The sequence below is a fragment of the Delphinus delphis genome, chromosome 19 (assembly GCF_949987515.2).
Source record: "Delphinus delphis chromosome 19, mDelDel1.2, whole genome shotgun sequence".
Classification (NCBI taxonomy): Eukaryota; Metazoa; Chordata; class Mammalia; order Artiodactyla; family Delphinidae; genus Delphinus; species Delphinus delphis.
The window spans coordinates 20,955,818-20,971,860 of NC_082701.1; the positions used below are offsets into that span (position 1 = coordinate 20,955,818).

General features: G+C 56.0%; 1 protein-coding gene across 2 annotated transcripts; it reads right to left on the reverse strand.

The window, feature by feature from the left end:
* Positions 1-2,084: 2,084 nt before the first annotated feature.
* Positions 2,085-15,749, reverse strand: RAPGEFL1 (Rap guanine nucleotide exchange factor like 1). Of its 2 annotated transcripts, none has more exons than XM_059998136.1 (15): positions 14,844-15,749; positions 11,997-12,075; positions 10,933-11,068; positions 10,611-10,708; positions 8,447-8,559; positions 8,041-8,208; positions 7,197-7,294; positions 6,980-7,102; positions 6,255-6,433; positions 6,090-6,180; positions 5,455-5,505; positions 5,024-5,111; positions 4,751-4,815; positions 4,316-4,370; positions 2,085-4,062 (listed from the first exon to the last, which is right to left on the reverse strand). In XM_059998136.1, exons 1-15 carry the CDS (start codon positions 15,361-15,363, stop codon positions 3,938-3,940), a joined length of 1,989 nt encoding a protein of 662 aa, XP_059854119.1. In that variant the 5' UTR covers positions 15,364-15,749; the 3' UTR covers positions 2,085-3,937. The 2 variants fall into 2 exon arrangements, with proteins under 2 accessions (XP_059854119.1, XP_059854118.1); XM_059998135.1 differs by having other exon boundaries at positions 8,447-8,562.
* Between the last annotated feature and the right edge of the window lie 294 nt (positions 15,750-16,043).

Consider the following 16,043-nt stretch of genomic DNA (forward strand, 5'->3'; position numbering starts at 1 on the left):
AAAAAAAAAAGATACAGAACTTTTTTTAAACCAGGGAATTCCCCCGGGCATATTTTTTTAATTAATTAATTCATTTATTTGGCTGCGTCGGGTCTTAGTTGCGCCACGCGGGCTCTCTAGTTGTGGCACGAGGGCTTAGTTGCCCCGCAGCATATGTGGGATCTTAGTTCCCTCACCAGGGATCGAACCCTCATCCCCTGCATTGGAAGGCGGATTCTTAACCACTGGACCACCAGGGAAGTCCCTGACACAGAACATTATTATCACCACACAGGGTTTCTTCACACCCCTTCAATACTCTCTCCCACTCCATGAGTAACCACTATTTTCACTCCAATCCCCATAATTTTGCCTGTTTTTTAACTTCTCTAAACAGAATTATATAGTGTGTAGTTTATATGTCTGGTTTGCTTACTCAATATTATGTCTATGAGATTCATTTATGCAGGTAGTAGTCATTTGTTCCTTTTATTGCTATGTAATATTCCATTATAAGAATATACTACAATTGATTTGTCCATTCACCTGTTGAAGGATACTTGGGTTTTTTCTAACTTCTTTATCATGAATATACACCTAGGAATGGAAATGCTAGGTCACAGGTACGGTGTACATTTAGTTTTAGTAGATACGACCGAACAGTTTTCCAAACTGGTTGTACCAATTTAGACTCCCGCCAGCAATGTACAGAAGTGCCAGTCGCTCTGCATTCTCACTGACACCTGGTATCGCTGCTCTTTAAGTTTAGCCGTACATTATCCGATTCAGGTTTGTAAAAGAGCACCCTGGCTGCAGTGTGGAGACCCAACTGGTGGGGTTAAGAGCAGGTTGGAGAGAGGAAGCCGAGAGCCCAGGTAGGAGGCTAGTGCAGTCGTCCAGGGAAGACGTGAAAGCGTCTGGACTGGGTGGTAATAGAGAAATCGTAGAGAAGTGGACTGATCAGGTTGTGTTCTGGAGTTGTAACCGCCGGGCCAGGCCGATGAGATGAGTGAGGGATGAGGGAAAGAGGCATCGAGGGTGAGTCTTAGATTCTCGCCTGGAAAACTTGGGTGGATAAGAGGACTTTTTTTTTTTTTTTTGGTACGCGGGCCTCTCACTGTTGTGGCGTCTCCCGTTGCAGAGCACAGGCTCCGGACGCGCAGGCTCAGCGGCCATGGCCCATGGGCCCAGCCGCTCCGCGGAATGCGGAATCCTCCCGGACCGGGGAACGAACCCGCGTCCCCCTCATCGGCAGGCGGACTGTCAATCACTGCGCCACCAGGGAAGCCCGAGAGGACCATTTTCTGAGATGCAGAAGACTGAGGGAATAACTGATGCAGGATGAGGGAAGGTCAAGGGCTCACGTGTAGCTGTTTGAGTATATGATGTCTCCTGGGGCTCAGGCTCTCATTAGAGCCTAACACGAGGCTCTAGATTCTCCGCATAGTATAACTGGTAGGTACTGGTTGTGTGCAGAGTGCATGCTGTCTGGGTAGCGGCTAGAGCAGCGGTCCCCAACCTATTTGGCACCCGGGACCTGTTTCGTGGAAGACAATTTTTCCACGGATGGCGGGGGGGATGGTTTAGGCGGTAATGCGAGCAATGGGGAGAGGCAGATGAAGCTTCGCTCGCTCACCCGCCGCTCACCTCCTGCTGTGCGGCCCGGTTCCTAACAGGCCACGGACCACTACCGGTCCGCCGCCTGAGGGTTGGGGACCCCTGGGCTAGAGAACGTGCATGCTGTCTATAGCGGACACATCTGGGTTAGGGGCCCCGTTCTGCCCCCTCGCTCGCCCTGTAACTTGGACATTATGCTGGGACTGCCCAGCTTCTAGCTTCCACCTCACAGTGTTAGAATTAAACGCGATCACATATCCATGGCACCTGGAACGTGGAAGAACGAAAACATTCACTCTTGCAAGTCCCAGGCACTAGGTGGCATTTCTTCCAAGGTTAGCGCCTTTTCCTCTCACCCACATTTTCAAAGTCACTCCAGAACAGCCTGGTTGAGGTAGCCCAGAGCCCCAAGAGGTGATTCCCTCTCCCCTCCCTCGGCCTTTCCTTCCCCAGGCTCAAAGAAACAGAATGGAGAACAGCAGACGGGTTGATTCAGAATTTTATCAGCTTTTACTCCACCGGGAGGTTTCTGCAATGACAACCGAGCCTGTACAGTACACACGTTTCACTCTGGAAAAGCTGTGGGGCACAGGAAGGCGTCCGGAGGCCCCTGGGCAGCAGCAGGGCAGGCGTCAAGGCTAGGGGTGGGCAGCAGCAGAGACTGGACCAGCGGGCCCCAGGGTTTGGGGAGGATGATGAGAGCTGGAGTGACAAGGCTGCTAAGAGGGGTCGGGAGGAAGGGCGGCTGCAGGGAGAGAAGGGCACATCAGCAGTAGCAGGGAGGAGTAGATAGACAGAGGTCCCTGTCTGTGAGGGATGGAGGGGGTGGGACACAGCGCCTGTGAATGTGCTGGGGGTGGGGAGTCTATAGACATTTTTTTGGGGGGGGCAGGAGCAAGACAGACCGCTGTATAAAAGGGACTGTACAACATAACCTATGATACACTGTTTACATATGATACAAGGCTCTTTCCCTCTTTGAGTTTTAAAAAATAAATTTACAATTCCCGAGCTTTTGGTAAAAAATATATACACTCTCAGAATAGGAACGGCAGCTGCTTTGGCTGCTGCCTCTTCGGAAGGGAAAGAGGTGGTGCCAGAAAGGAGGGTGAGGCTGCACCAGGAAACCTCACACCGTAGCTGCCGGGAGCCCTGCACCCCTCAGCCCTGGAGGCCCGTGATGGGAGACAGAGGGGAGACAGACAGGTAATAAAGGCATCGCCAGAGCCCAGTTTTGCCTTTCCAGTCTCTGCCGTTTCGTTCCCCACCTTGGGGGGCTGCCTGCCCCAGGTACAGGGGTCCACCCCACCCCAGCTCTGATGGGAAGGGCCAAGGGGGAGTCAAGACAGGGAGGAGGATGAGACCATGTGTTGGTATCCCACAGAAGAGCCAGAAGGGAGGTGACAACTCCCTGCTTAGCAGTGAGACACCCGAACAGCAGGAGTAGGGACAGCGGGCACCCCAACCCGACCCTGCCACACCTCACCCCACTGCAATGCAGACGGAGGGTCCAATAGGCAGCTTAGGCCAGTGTTTCCCTGAGCATCTTTCACCCTCTCATGGGAGCCCACCCAGGGACCTTTGGGAGGCCTGAGGGGGGAAATCCTAAGGGCTGATGGGTAACCCTCCCGTCTGCTGCTTCTCCTTGCCCTCCCGAGCAGCTTCACCCACAAGCCTGGACATACAGGGCATCAGAGGAGCTGGGCAGGGAGTGGTGGGGCGGCGAAAGCTCCCCACACCGTCCCAGCGGCAGAGTAGACAAGGGTAGCACCAAACAGAAGGACCCCCTCCCCGGCACACACAACACCCTCCCTCAACTACCAGATGCACTCCTGCTCCTTCAAAGGGGGCGCACATACACACACACACACACGCACGCACACACCCACACGGACACAAGGTAACTATAATATTCGGGGGTCCATCTAGGGGTCCCAGCGTGACCATGGAGAAGCCTGGCAGGCGGTGGAGAGGAAGGACGCCAATCCCTCCCGTAACTCCGCTCTGCGAGATGGGAAGGGGGCAGCATTCCTGCCTGCTTGGGAAGAGGAGGCTGGGAACTGCACCTCCGGAACAGACCTCTATGCGAGGGGCTGGGGAAGGAGCTCTCTGCCCACGTTCCCTGGGAGGGCAGGCACCAGCAGAGTGTGGTTTGGGCTTGAAGGAGCAAGGCGGAGAGGACTTCAGCAGGACAAACAGGCTTGTGAGTCCAGGGCTAAGTCCACCCAACTCTTTCCTGCTCCCGGGGACAGAGGTCAGACGTGGGTTGGGACGTCGTGCAAAGTGCTTGAGTGCCAGGCGCCCAAGGACCCTGGTGAAGGGCCAGCCAGAAGCTCCGTTCTCACTGACTATTGGCCTCCAGCTTGTAGGAGAGCTCGAAAAGGAGGTTCTGGTTGTCGATGACCTGGAACTGGCGCACGTAGGCCTTGGTCTGCAGGTGATGTGGGGAGGCCTCCATATCAAGGCCTGGGGGTGTGAAGACAGGGAGGCAGTCAGGGTGCTGGCCACCCTTCTTCCCCTACACACATACCAGCCAGAGGAGAAGGGTGTGGATTGGGACAGATGTTGGGCAGGAGGGCCCCCCAGGCAGGCCAAGGAGAGAATGGAGAAATGACACATTTTAGGAAATAAACATTTAACTGGGGACCTCTCCCAGGAACCCCCCCTGCTCAGTCAAAGCTCTACCTGCAACGCTCTCAAAACGCTGTGGGTTACTCACAAAGGGGCCGGCTCCGGTATTTGCGGACGGTCCTCACTTTTTCAGCCACTGAATGCTGGGAGATGACAAGGAATGAGTCCTGAAAAGGGCACAGAAAGATGCCCCCCCTTCTAATGCTCTCCCTCCTCCAATCTCCAACTCTCTTGGTTTAACTCCCTCCAGTCCCCAGCTCTGGAGGGTCTCTAAAGGACCAAAGAAGGGGTGCAATAGGGTGCCAGGTGAGGGGGAGGCAGAGTTGCCCCCCCACCCTGAGCTGCCTGTCAGTTTTGCCACCCGTGGGCAGGTTGTCACAGTGACACCTCCAGGAAGACAGGAGTCTGTCAGGCAAGCTGGGTGCCATGAGGAAGGCTGGCACCTTTAGGGGGGATGCTAGGAGAGGACGAGGATGCCAGCCCTCCCCCACTCAATGGGAGTGAGGTTGGCAGTGCCACTCACCAGCTTCTCAATGTTCACCAAACCATCTACAAGGGTCTTACTCCCCTCGTGCAGGAAAGTCAGGTCTAGGGATGGGGAGAGAAGCAAATGGGTAAGAGAGGAGGTCCAAAGGGCCCTTCCCCTCCCCCCGACCGCACTCAATCTGGGGGGAACTCCTCTCTAGGTGGGTTCAGAGAGAGCTGAACACACAGAGCTGAGTTCAGAGGGGACGGAGGGTCAGAATGGGGCATGGAGAGCGTGGAGAGAAGAATGTAGCTTGGAAGTGACTCTCACCTTTGAGGATCAGAGGCACGAAAGGAATCACAGGGGGTTTCATCTTGGAGATCACTTCTCGGTAGCTTTTGTGGTTCCTGCAGGGGTCCTAGCATTCCACAGAAGAGGGATAAAGGGACAGACAGGCCCAGTGTACCCCAAAGTCATCCCCCACTCCCTCCCTCAGCCCCTGCCCTAGAAATATCTTCAGTCAGATAGGGGTGTGTTTGGGTGTCTTGCTTGGGGCTCAACTGCTCTCCCCTCTCCTCCAGGGATAACGAAGCAGCAATCCTCCCATCTTCCCTCCCAGCGTGGTGGGCAAGGGCGGGCAGGGGTGGGGGGACCCAGGCACTAAAAACCTTGAAAGGGAAGCTTGAGGTAAAAGGTTTATGGGCACAGACATTCTCTGGGGTGCCAGTCCAGGGGCAGATAATAGAGCCAAACCCACTCACTGTCAGGTTCTCAAATTTGCGGAACAAGTTCTTGAATTTCCCTGGCAGCTTCTGCAGTTTGAAGGAAGAAGAGATGTCAGAGTCTGGAGCTCCTTGGGTTTCACGGGATCTCCTGACTAATCCCCAGGTGTTAGAGGGGGAAAGGGTCTGAGTGTCTCCCAGGGGGCTGGGAAGCTGGCCGGCGGGGAAGTAGAACCAGCCCTGGGCTAGGTCTGGGGAGCTTGAAGCGGCCCAGAGGAACGAGTTATTCTGGGGAAATGGAGGCCTCTGCAGATGCACGTGCCACGTACAAGGCCTCACTGGGTGCTGTCTGAAAGCCAAGAGCTAAGGCTGCGATCTGGCCGGGACTGCCCCCTCCCACCCCACCCCCACCCCCACCCCCACCCCCAGGGGAATCCGCCTCTACTAATCTGCCCTGGGACCGGGTCCCTCAGCCCTGCTGTGTGCCCCGGGGCTGTATTTGCCAGAAGAGGGCGCCTCCTTCCAATCGGCACAAAAGCTCCCCAGAGGCGAGCAGCGGTCCCGGGAGGCCGCTTTGGGGTGAGCCCGAGATGTCTAGGCTGAGGGTGGAGGCCAAGACCCCCGAGGTGGGCCAGCACAGGTGGGAGGAGAAGAAAGGAAAGAGGTCTCATCACCTCCCAGGTGAGCCTCAGGCGGCTGACCGCGGCGTTGTCCAGCCCCATGACCACGGCGAAGAAGGACAGCAGGTCCTGGTTCTGCTTGCAGCTGCGGGGGCGGGAGGCGGGGTCAGCGGGGGGGCGGCTGGCCATGGCCTCCCCCTCCGCGGCCGCCGCACTCACATGGCCGCGATCTTGATGAACTTCTTGAGCAGCTGCGCGCGCTTGCCCGGGGCCTCGCAGAGCAGCACCTCGGTGGCCACCCAGTGCGTGACCTCGCTGCAGCGCTGCAGCAGCAGCTCCAGGTTGGCCGTTTCCCGGCGGCCGCGCTCCCCGTGGAACACGTAGTCCACGAACTCCAGCTGCACCCGCGGTGGCAGGAGGGGCCGCCAGGGCGTGGGGAGTGCGGGTGGGAAGAGGGCAGTGCGAGGCGGTGAGCAGGGTAAGGCAGGAGGACGGGGCGGGAGGGGTGGAAAATAGAAGAAAACCGGGACAGGACAGGATGCAACAGAGAGGGGGGAGAAAAGACAACCAACATTAATAATGCTCTACCATCTACTGAACACTTACCCGGTGCCAGGCGCTTGAACCGTCTGATCGACATTATTGTCCTTGCCTTATTTTCTTTAATAGTGAATATTTTACGAATTCTAACCGTGGGTCAGGCTCTGTGTAAGCAGCAATTGCATCCTGAACCACCCAGGGAGGGGGGCGGGTAAGGCGAGGTGTTTCCTCTCTCTTTGCGTTTTTTTTTTTTTTTTTTTTAAGATAAAGGGAACAAAGGCTTAGAGAGGTTCTGGCGGCACACTGCCCCAGGGCACGCTGCCAGGGAGCGTCCTAACCAGAACTTTCAGCCCAGACGCTGCCTCCCTCCAGGCCCCCAGGCCAGCTCCAGCCTCAATCCCCACCTCGTGCACACAGCGGAACAGCTCCCAGTGGAAGGCAGTAAGGTGGTTGGCGACGTCCTCAGGCTCCCCTCGGTGGATCTCTGTGTCTCCAGGGGAGACCTGGATCTCCTCGGGGAGGGGCACCTGGTGGCAGGCAGGGACATGGGCTGGGCTTCTGAATTTCTGCTCCCGGTCCCTCTCAGCCTTCCCTGTCAGCCCAGGCTTGTGAAGTTCTTACCAGGGCCTCATAGCTGTCTCGGGTACAGGCAAACAGGTGACTGTTGATGCCCAGCGTGGTGAAGACACAGTCTTCGGTCGGCTGGAGAAGGACCTTCTCTGCAGGAGAACGAGCTGCCCTGCCTCAGCCCCGGCCCCTGTACCCTCACACACCCCAGCCACCACCGCCGTCCCCTCCAGAAACTCCTAATCCCGCCCAGACATGTTCTAGACTAACAGGACTCATATCATCACCAGTTTATGCCATATTTATCTGACATTTTTCAAAAAATGAGTTCTCTTGCATTTATAACCTCCTTTTGGCTCCCAACCTTCTTTATAGCTCTTCTCTTAGTCTATCATCCATCCCTGTGACACTGGGAAAGCAGGAATTTTTTTTTCTGAATTAGAGGAAAATAAGGCTATGACTACACTGCAGGGTTTTTGCCTTCCTACCGGGATTGGAGGCCCACCCTGTGCCTTTGGCCTCAAAAACGTAGCATCCTTAGATGCTCGTGGAAGTTAAAGGACAAGATTCCAATGTAAGAGGCAAAGCACCCAGGCAGCATGCAAGTGTCCTGGACCACTGCTCCCCAACTTTAATGTGCACAAGAATCACCCGGGGATCTTGTTAAAACGCACATTCTGATTCTGCAGGTCTGGAGTGGGGTCTGAGATACTGCATTTTTAGCAAGCTCCCAGGTGATGCTCATGTGTCTGGTCCCAGGACCGCACTTGGAGTAGCAGCCAGGGCCTAGAATTCAGTCTTTACTCCTGCCCCAAGGCACTGGGCTTGTGAATTTCTTTGTTTGTGCCCCCCGCCCCCCCCACCCCCGCTCCCCAGCCCAGCTCCTTCTGACCCTCACCTCCTGAGGAGGCCACAGCTACCAGGATGAGGGAATCCTCACGCCCCGCAGGCTCCTCTGAGTACTGCAATTTCTCCGTCACAGAGCCCAGAATGTCCTGCACAGATGCTGAGAGGCGGCTGCGTATGGTCACGTAGGAATGGTCAGGCATATAGACCCGGCAGAAGACTGGATAGAGACCGGGAGGTGGTTTTTCACCAGTGGGCAGAACAGCAGCATCAGCACAGTTCCCCCCTGGGCACCTCTGTTCCCCACCCCACCCCAACCTGAAATTGGTTGGCCTCTGAAAAATATGCTGTGAAAAGGACTGGTTCTATGAAAAAGGGAGACTCCACAGAGGGTGCCCGAGATCCGGAGCCCCCGGAGCCACTAAGGAATCCCTGCCCCTCCTACGGTCCACACTCACTCTCATCGGAACCCCGGAAGGCCACGCGGGTCTGCAGACAGGAGTCTATCCGACGGAAGTGGCGGAAGAGTGGCTTCACCTGCTTGCTGGGCAGCTGGCTCTCGTCCGGGATCCTGCTGTGGACACAGCTGGGCATCAGGAAGTCCTGCCAGGCATACTGCATGCAAGGCAGGCAACATCAATCAGGGATATCAGAACTGGTCAAGGATGCCCCGGCATCAGGTTCAGAGAGTGGTGAAGGGGGTAAGAAGAGAGGACGATGGCCAGCATGGGACAACTGTCTGAATGACCCAAATCAAATGCCACCTCTTCCGTGAATTCTTCTCTATCCGTCCCACCCACCAGGAGAGGTCACCATTTTGTCTTAATAGCTGTAGGACATTGGGCTAATATTTGTTTATGTTCATGTCTTATCTCTTTTACAAGATTGAGAGCTGACTGAATTTTATTTTCATCCTACAGGTCTAGCACACTGCCTGGCACATGGTAGGTGTAGGTCATCAGCTGTCTGCTGAATTTTGCCAACAAGAACTTCACAGTCTGGGGGACTTGCCCAGTGGTGCAGTGGTTAAGAATCCGCCTGCCAGTGCAGGGGACACGGTTCAAGCCCTGGTCCGGGAAGATCTCACATGCCGCAGAGCAGCTAAGCCTGTGCTCCACAACTACTGAGGCTGCGCTCTAGAGCCTACGAGCCACAACTACTGAGCCCGTGTGCCACAACTACTGAAGCCCGCGCGCCTAGAGCTTACGCTCCACAACAAGAGAAGCCACTGCAATGAGAGGCCCGCGCACCGCAATGAAGAGCAGCCCCCGCTCACTGCAACTAGAGAAAGCCTGCACGCAGCAACGAAGACCCAACGCAGCCAAAAATAAAATAAATTAAAAAAAAAAAAGAACTTCACAGTCTGGGAGGGAGGGAGACATGCATACAGCTACATCTAACACGAGGCAGGAGGTGTTAGGTGATATAATAAAGGTACAAGAAGAGTTACGTTGGTATGGGGGAGGGACAGCTACTACTAAAAGATGCCTTCACTGGGAGGATGGCATTTGACCTGGACCTTGAAGGACAACAGGAAGAGAAGGGGGTGGGAGGAGGGCACGCTGGGGTGAACCACATAAGTGACAGCAGGAATTTGGGAACACAAAGGTGTTCGTGGAATGGTGGGGTGTATAGGGAGTGTCACGGGTGAAGGGGGATGTGGGAGATGAGATGGGAAGAATGACCAGAGGCAGAAAGAGAGAGTCTCGGATGTTGCAACTTTATCTTGTAGGCAATGGGGGGCCGTGGATATTCTTGGAACAGAAGCACAATGTTGTCAAGTTTGAAAGATCTCTCTGGGGTCAGCATAAGAAAGACACAAAGCCATAAGCTGAAGCCCTGGATGGGAGGCTGTGGCGATAATCCAGGTGAGAGATAATGACGCCTAAATGAGGGTTATGATGGTGGGATGGAGCAGGGAGAAACTGAAAGGGCTGAAAAGATGGAGGGATGGATGCGGTAGTGTCCTGAAGCCAGCTCACATTGGTTCATGAAAGCAGATTGTTAAATTTTGGGGAGTTCTGCCAACTGGTTTTTAAACATAGCCATTCAAAATTTAATTATACATACATATGTAAACTTACATATATATAAAACATATATTTATATATAAACATATATATATATATGTTTTATAAACTTACAGCCAAATTATTACCCAAAAAGTAGTTTCCTAATTGTTTCACTACCTTTTACTCTTATCTATGCTCTTCAGGTTAAGTTACGTCTGTTGGATTTATATGGTGAAGATAGTACCTAATGGCCTGCTACTGCACATCTCTTCCCAACTTCACATTCAGTAATGTCATACTGGTAGCTTGGAATCAACCACAGTGAGAGAATTTACACCATGGGAATCAGCAAAAGCTATAAACCAGGGCTCTTTTTCCTGAAGTGCTGATCGTTCAATATTTATCAGTACACCATTGGATTGACAAATAAATGGATGGGAGAATGGACCCCAAAAATGACTGGAGACAGTGCTTTGTGCTACTCTCCAGTAAGAGAAAGGGAATGAAAATAAAAGCATCTTGGAGCCCAAAGGCCACAGGCACCCAGCCCTGTAATAGAGGAACAAGGGGGATTTCTTTCCTGTCCCCTCCCCCAGCCTATTCCCCTCACTTTAGCTCCACTGTTTCCACAAGCTGGTGCAGCCTCAGTGTGTCCTCTCGCAGGTCCTGGTAAAGGGACTCATCCTTCATAATCAGCAGGTACAGATCCTGCAGAGATGAGAAGAGAGAAGGTGAGGGCAGGGGTCTCAAGCATCACCCTCTGCAAGGGCGGGGCAGGGTCTCCATGCCTGCGAGCACAGAAGAACCGTACATGCTAAGGCTCACTGGCATCATTTCCTTCCAGGTACCCAGCTTGAGAAGTATGGTTCCTTCAAAGGGGTCCCCTTCCAGAGCAAACAGCCTGCTCACCCACCTTCTCATCCCAGGCCCACCTTGATGATGCGGCCAGCCCCCTCTTCCTCCTGCAGCAGCCCTTGGTAGGTGTCCAAGAAATGAAGGAGCATGGCTAGACAGGCCTGCTTCCGGCCAAGCCCCTCGGGGCCCTCCATGCCTCCTGCCCAAACAAAGCTGACCCTTAAGTTAAGAAAAAGCCCTGGGCAGGCAGACCTGAGGACACCGGGAAGGGGTATGGGAGGCAATGGGAGGCAAGGCTACCCCTAAAAATTCTCTAGGTTTGGGGCCATGGAGAAAGGGGCTCCAGGGGCCCTTGGAACCAAGACCACCTCATGCCCCAGCCCAGGTTTTTGCCAGAGTAGGTAGGGATGACACCCACTAGACCACATCCAGCTCCTGCCCCTGCCTGTTTGAATTTCACCTGAGAAAATTCACTAGAAGCCACTCTGCCTGGACCCACCCAACCCCTGATCAGCCCACAGCCTGGAGCTTACAGCAGGCTGATAAAGGCCAATGGTGCTAACCACAAGCCTGACAAGACTTCAGTGTAAGGCCTGGTGTTTCTAAGAGAGCCTATGATATTCTACTCACTGGCCTGACGTTTATAATTAGGTCCTAGAATAACCTGGTGAGAGGCCCTGTGAATAGCCCAGCCAGTGGCTTGTCTCTAGTAGACCCCGCTGAAGCACAGCCACGACCTGATGTTTACATCAGACCCTGTAATAACTCACTGGGCAACCAGATGTTCAGAGCAATAATTCAGTGGGGAGAGAGGCACTCTTAATAGAGTAATAACCCCTTACATCTATACAGGGCTCTGCAGTCTCCAGAGCACTCCCACATCTGCTGTCAGAATGGTCTCCACAGCAGCCCCATAGAGAGGCAGGGCAGGTGCTATTTACCCCCGTTTTACAGAAGAGGAAACTGAGGCCCCAGGAGGTTAGGTGAGCTGCCCAAGGTCACACAGCTGGTGAGTGAAAAACCTGGAATTGAAACCCAGGTGTGTTTTCTAGGGAAGAGCTTAGACCCTCACATCACATGTGGGGTGAGGGGGGGTGGCTCCCTCCTGACCTCCCCTTTTGCAAGCTCCCCAAAAGGATATTACTGGTGTAGCTCCTGCAGAAACTTCTCCGTGGGAAGGAAGAGAGAATGCGTGAGGACGATGTCATCCAGCAGGATATCTGTAGAGAGCAATTGTCACCACTGATGTCGGGAGGGCACTTCCAGGACCCAATTTGACACCCACCACCCCCTCTCTTGCCTCCGAGGGCAAATTCTCTTTAGCCAGGCTGGAGCCCCAGCCACCTGCCCAGTCACGCTCTGCACACACACACGCGCACACACACACATGTGAAGGTTCTGGGCAGCCGCTGCGGGGGTGGGGTTGGCAGCTGCCGAGGCGGCTGGAGAGAAGGAGGGGGCGCGCTTGCATGGCCACGCCCACTTCTCTCCAATGTGTGTGGGAAGCTGGTCAGTTAATACACCAAGCTTGAGATCTGCCTGAAAAAAAGAGGAAGAGGTAGCCCCCAGAAGTGTCTCTAGACAAAGAGAACTTTTAAGCACAGAGGTTAGGGTCAACGTGTGTGTGTGTGTGTGTGTGTGTGTGTCCCTCCGCCCTTCTTCACTCCCTACCTAACAAATTTGAGTTCCAACTAGGCAGGTGAGAACCAGCCCCATTCAAAGGGAGAGGGAGCGACTGCCATCTCTTTGATCCCAAAGCCTTTAAATAGAAAGCCTGTGTCCTCCGGACGCCCAGGGATGAAAGAGTTAATGATGGAAGGGTGGAGGGGAGTGGTTCCTCACACCACCCTTTCTCCCTCCACACCCCCATCTGGGCCTGGCTCAGCCCGTCAGCCAGGTACAAGGTCGCCCTGACTTGCAGCCAGACCTGGGGTGGGGCAGGGCAGCCTGGCACACACAGACAGGCAGGGTTCGGGGAGGGAGCCAGGTGTCCTCACCAGGACAGGTTAGGGCCAGGTCCCCAGGTACTGCCCCAGGGCAAAACCAAGGCTTCTGATGGCCCCCGGGTCACCGTCCCCTGGCCTCCAATTCCAGCCATGAAGGTGGAGCAGGAGAATCAACACCAGATCCTCTACTTCAACTACTTCATTTCACAAATGAGAAACTGAGGCCCAGAGCTGTGGGAGGGACTTGCGTGGAGCTGGAGTAAGAACCCAGACTCCTGAGGCCAGCAGAGCGTCAGAGTACAGTGGGCAGGTGGGGCTGCTTAGACGTTTGAGAGCCTTTGGTTAGTTTGGGGTACCTTCTGTAAGTCCCCTCCTCCCACACGCCCTGGGAGGGAACCGAGATGGCTTAAGAACATTGGTTATATTGGAGAATATCAGAGTGGCAGGTTACGCTGATTCTCATTCACTCTGGGACTGGTTTGGGGTTCCCCAAAGCAGTTACTCTGGGGATCCAGCCTGCCAGTCCAGATAATACGGTGACAGTCAGTTCAAGAGTCCTTCCCCAGGGAAGACTGAGCAGCGCCTGTGGCACCAGGCCCCTGCCCCTGCGGAAGGGGAAAGACAGTTTCTCCCTTTTCCTCTCTGCCAAGTTTTTAAAGTGAGTCTGAGCCCCCCAGCCCTGACCCTCAGCTCCAGGTATGGGGACGAGGAATAGGGATGCCCAAAATCTTTCCTCTACTCTTTATCTCACAGGAGAGCTAAACAGAGCAAAGGAAGAGGAACGTGGGGGCAGAGTGGGGGAGATGCTGCTATGGGGGCTACAGTTTGGCGTCTGTCTCTTCCAAGGCAGGCTCTGGTCCAATGAACAGCCTCCCCAGGGAATGTGTCATAGAGACATAGGGTGTGTGGTGTAGGCGGGAAGTTATGGTTAAGAGAGCTGTGTGTGTCTGATATTTTTCTAATTAAATCCAAAAGGTGTCAGCTCCCCAGGGCAACTACAACCTGAGCCAAGGAGAGTACCTGGGTGTTGAGAAAAATCTAGGGGAGTGGAGCCCCATTCCACACACCTGGGTTAGGACTCCCTGCAAAGGTCTGGGAGCAAAGCATGAAACCCCATCTTTAGGCCCTCAACCAGGGCTCCCAATCCTCAGACCCCGCTGGGCTTGGTGAAATGCCGAGAGCTAGCCCTAAAGACCCTCCGGTCTTCTACCTCAGCCACTAACCAGCAATCTGAGGCCTCAGTTTCCTCAGAATCCCCTTAGTACGGGTGCTGGTGGGGAGTGGCAAAATAGCATCATCATTCAGGGAATAAGCCTCTCAGGGTGCGGTTATTTTTTAAAGAGGCCATGTGCTGAGGCCTGCCACTGGAAGGGTGGGAGTCGGAGAGGTTCAGACCCCCCGGGATGCTGCAGGGCCCTGATGTCTGCCCAGCTGCCTCTCCCCCAACAAATACCTTCTGAGTCAGCCCCCAACTAGAATACCTCCCTCCCCCCAAGCTGCTAAGGACAATACATCCCTTTGCCGGAGCCCAAAAGGCAGCTTGGGCCGCGTGCCTGTCTGGCACTGCCCCACTGAGTGGGCCAGCCCTCTGCTCTGGGTCTTCTAAACGGAATCGGGGACTCCTGGAAGGTCTTGTGGGGCTTGGCCACCTCTAGGGGGCTGCACTGACTGGTCTGGGCAGCTTCCATCTTAGTGTGTCAGGCCTTAATTTTGGGCCACAGAAGGAGGTAGTCAGCATCAGGGACGCATGAGGGTCTAGATGAAACGTCCAGGTGAGAGGAAGGGTGGCTTAAGGAGAGAAAGGGGTTCAGCTTCTTCTGCAGCCATGGGTGAGGCTGCTACAGGGAGGAAGGTGGCACTGCCACTTCTCTGCTGCAGAAAGGTCTGTTCCTCCCATAGGCCCCCAGCTGACCACTCAACCCTCCCCCGCCCCCACGCCGAGGCTCGGCATAGGGCAACCCCCACCCACCGTCCAAGGGCAAAGGAAGAGGAACCAGGTGGCAACCCCCTACTCCGGGATGGATGAGCCAGCCACCCCTTACCTGAGGCGGCGCTGTCCTTGGTGGCCCCTCCGGCCAGCCGCTCCAGAACCCGGTTCAGAAGATGCTCCGGCCGCTCGGGGGCGCCCAGCGGGGCCCAGGGTGGGGAAGTCAGAGGCTCGCCCGGGGACAGCTCGTCTGAGGAGTATGAGGAAGGGGAGCGCAGGGGACCCCCTCCCCCGAGAGGCCCGGGCCCCGGCACCTCCTCCAGCTGCAGCCAACAGGGCCCCCCGCTGCCGAGATCCTCCGCGACCCCCGCCGGCTCTCCACCGTCCTCCTCTGGGGGCGGCTCCAGACCCGGCTCGGCGAGGGGCTCCCGGAGGAAAGCTGGGAGCAGCAGACGAGACACGCTCTGACGCCGCTGCAGCGGCCGCGGTCCCCCGGCTAGACCGCCGCCCCCGCCAGGTCCCCCACCCCCTCCAGGCCCGCCGCAGCTCCCCGGACCCCCGCCGGGACCTCCCGCCACCGTTCGCCCCGCCAGCTGCGACGTCTGCTTCTTCAGAAATTTCTCCAGCGGCTTCATGCTCCCCCCCGCCCCTTTGCTCGGGGCCGCCGGGGGACCCAGGTGTCCCAGGCACAGGCGGGGGTGGGGTGGGGACACGGTGCTCAGATCTGGAGGGTCACAGCGGAGGGCCGTGCCAGGCGCCGGACTGGGGGCCAGAGGTGCCCGAGGTGCGCTGGCCGGAGTCCAGTGGCCAGGGACCGGGGGAGGTGCCAGAGGGAAGGAGTGCCCGCTCTTAGTGGCCCCCCATGCCGGCTGCAGCGCACGCGGCCCGAAGGGTGGTTAGGCTGCGGGGCCGGTGCCCAAGACTCTGCGCTCCTGGGCCGGGCTGCGGCGGCAGAGCCAGCGGGCGGAGCGCAAGGCTGAGAGGACGCAGCGGCGGCGGCGGCGGCGGCGGCGGTGGCGGCTGCGCTCCCGGCCCGGAGGAAGGTGGCAGAACTGAGACCGCGCCCCCTCCTCCAGTCCCCGCCCAGTCCCCTCCCCTCCCCTAAATGGACCCGCCCCCTGGGCCGCGCCAGGCTTCAACTTGGGGCTAACCGCGAGGGAAACAGTAAGGGCTGACCGGCATTGGGTTCAGAGCAGACGCAGACATTAAGGACAAGGGTGAGGGAGTAATTTACCAATGGAGAGGGGGTTCCTGGCTCGAGGCTTACGAGGACTCTTGGTATCATTGCAAAGAACCAGGCTGAACCTTGACTCAC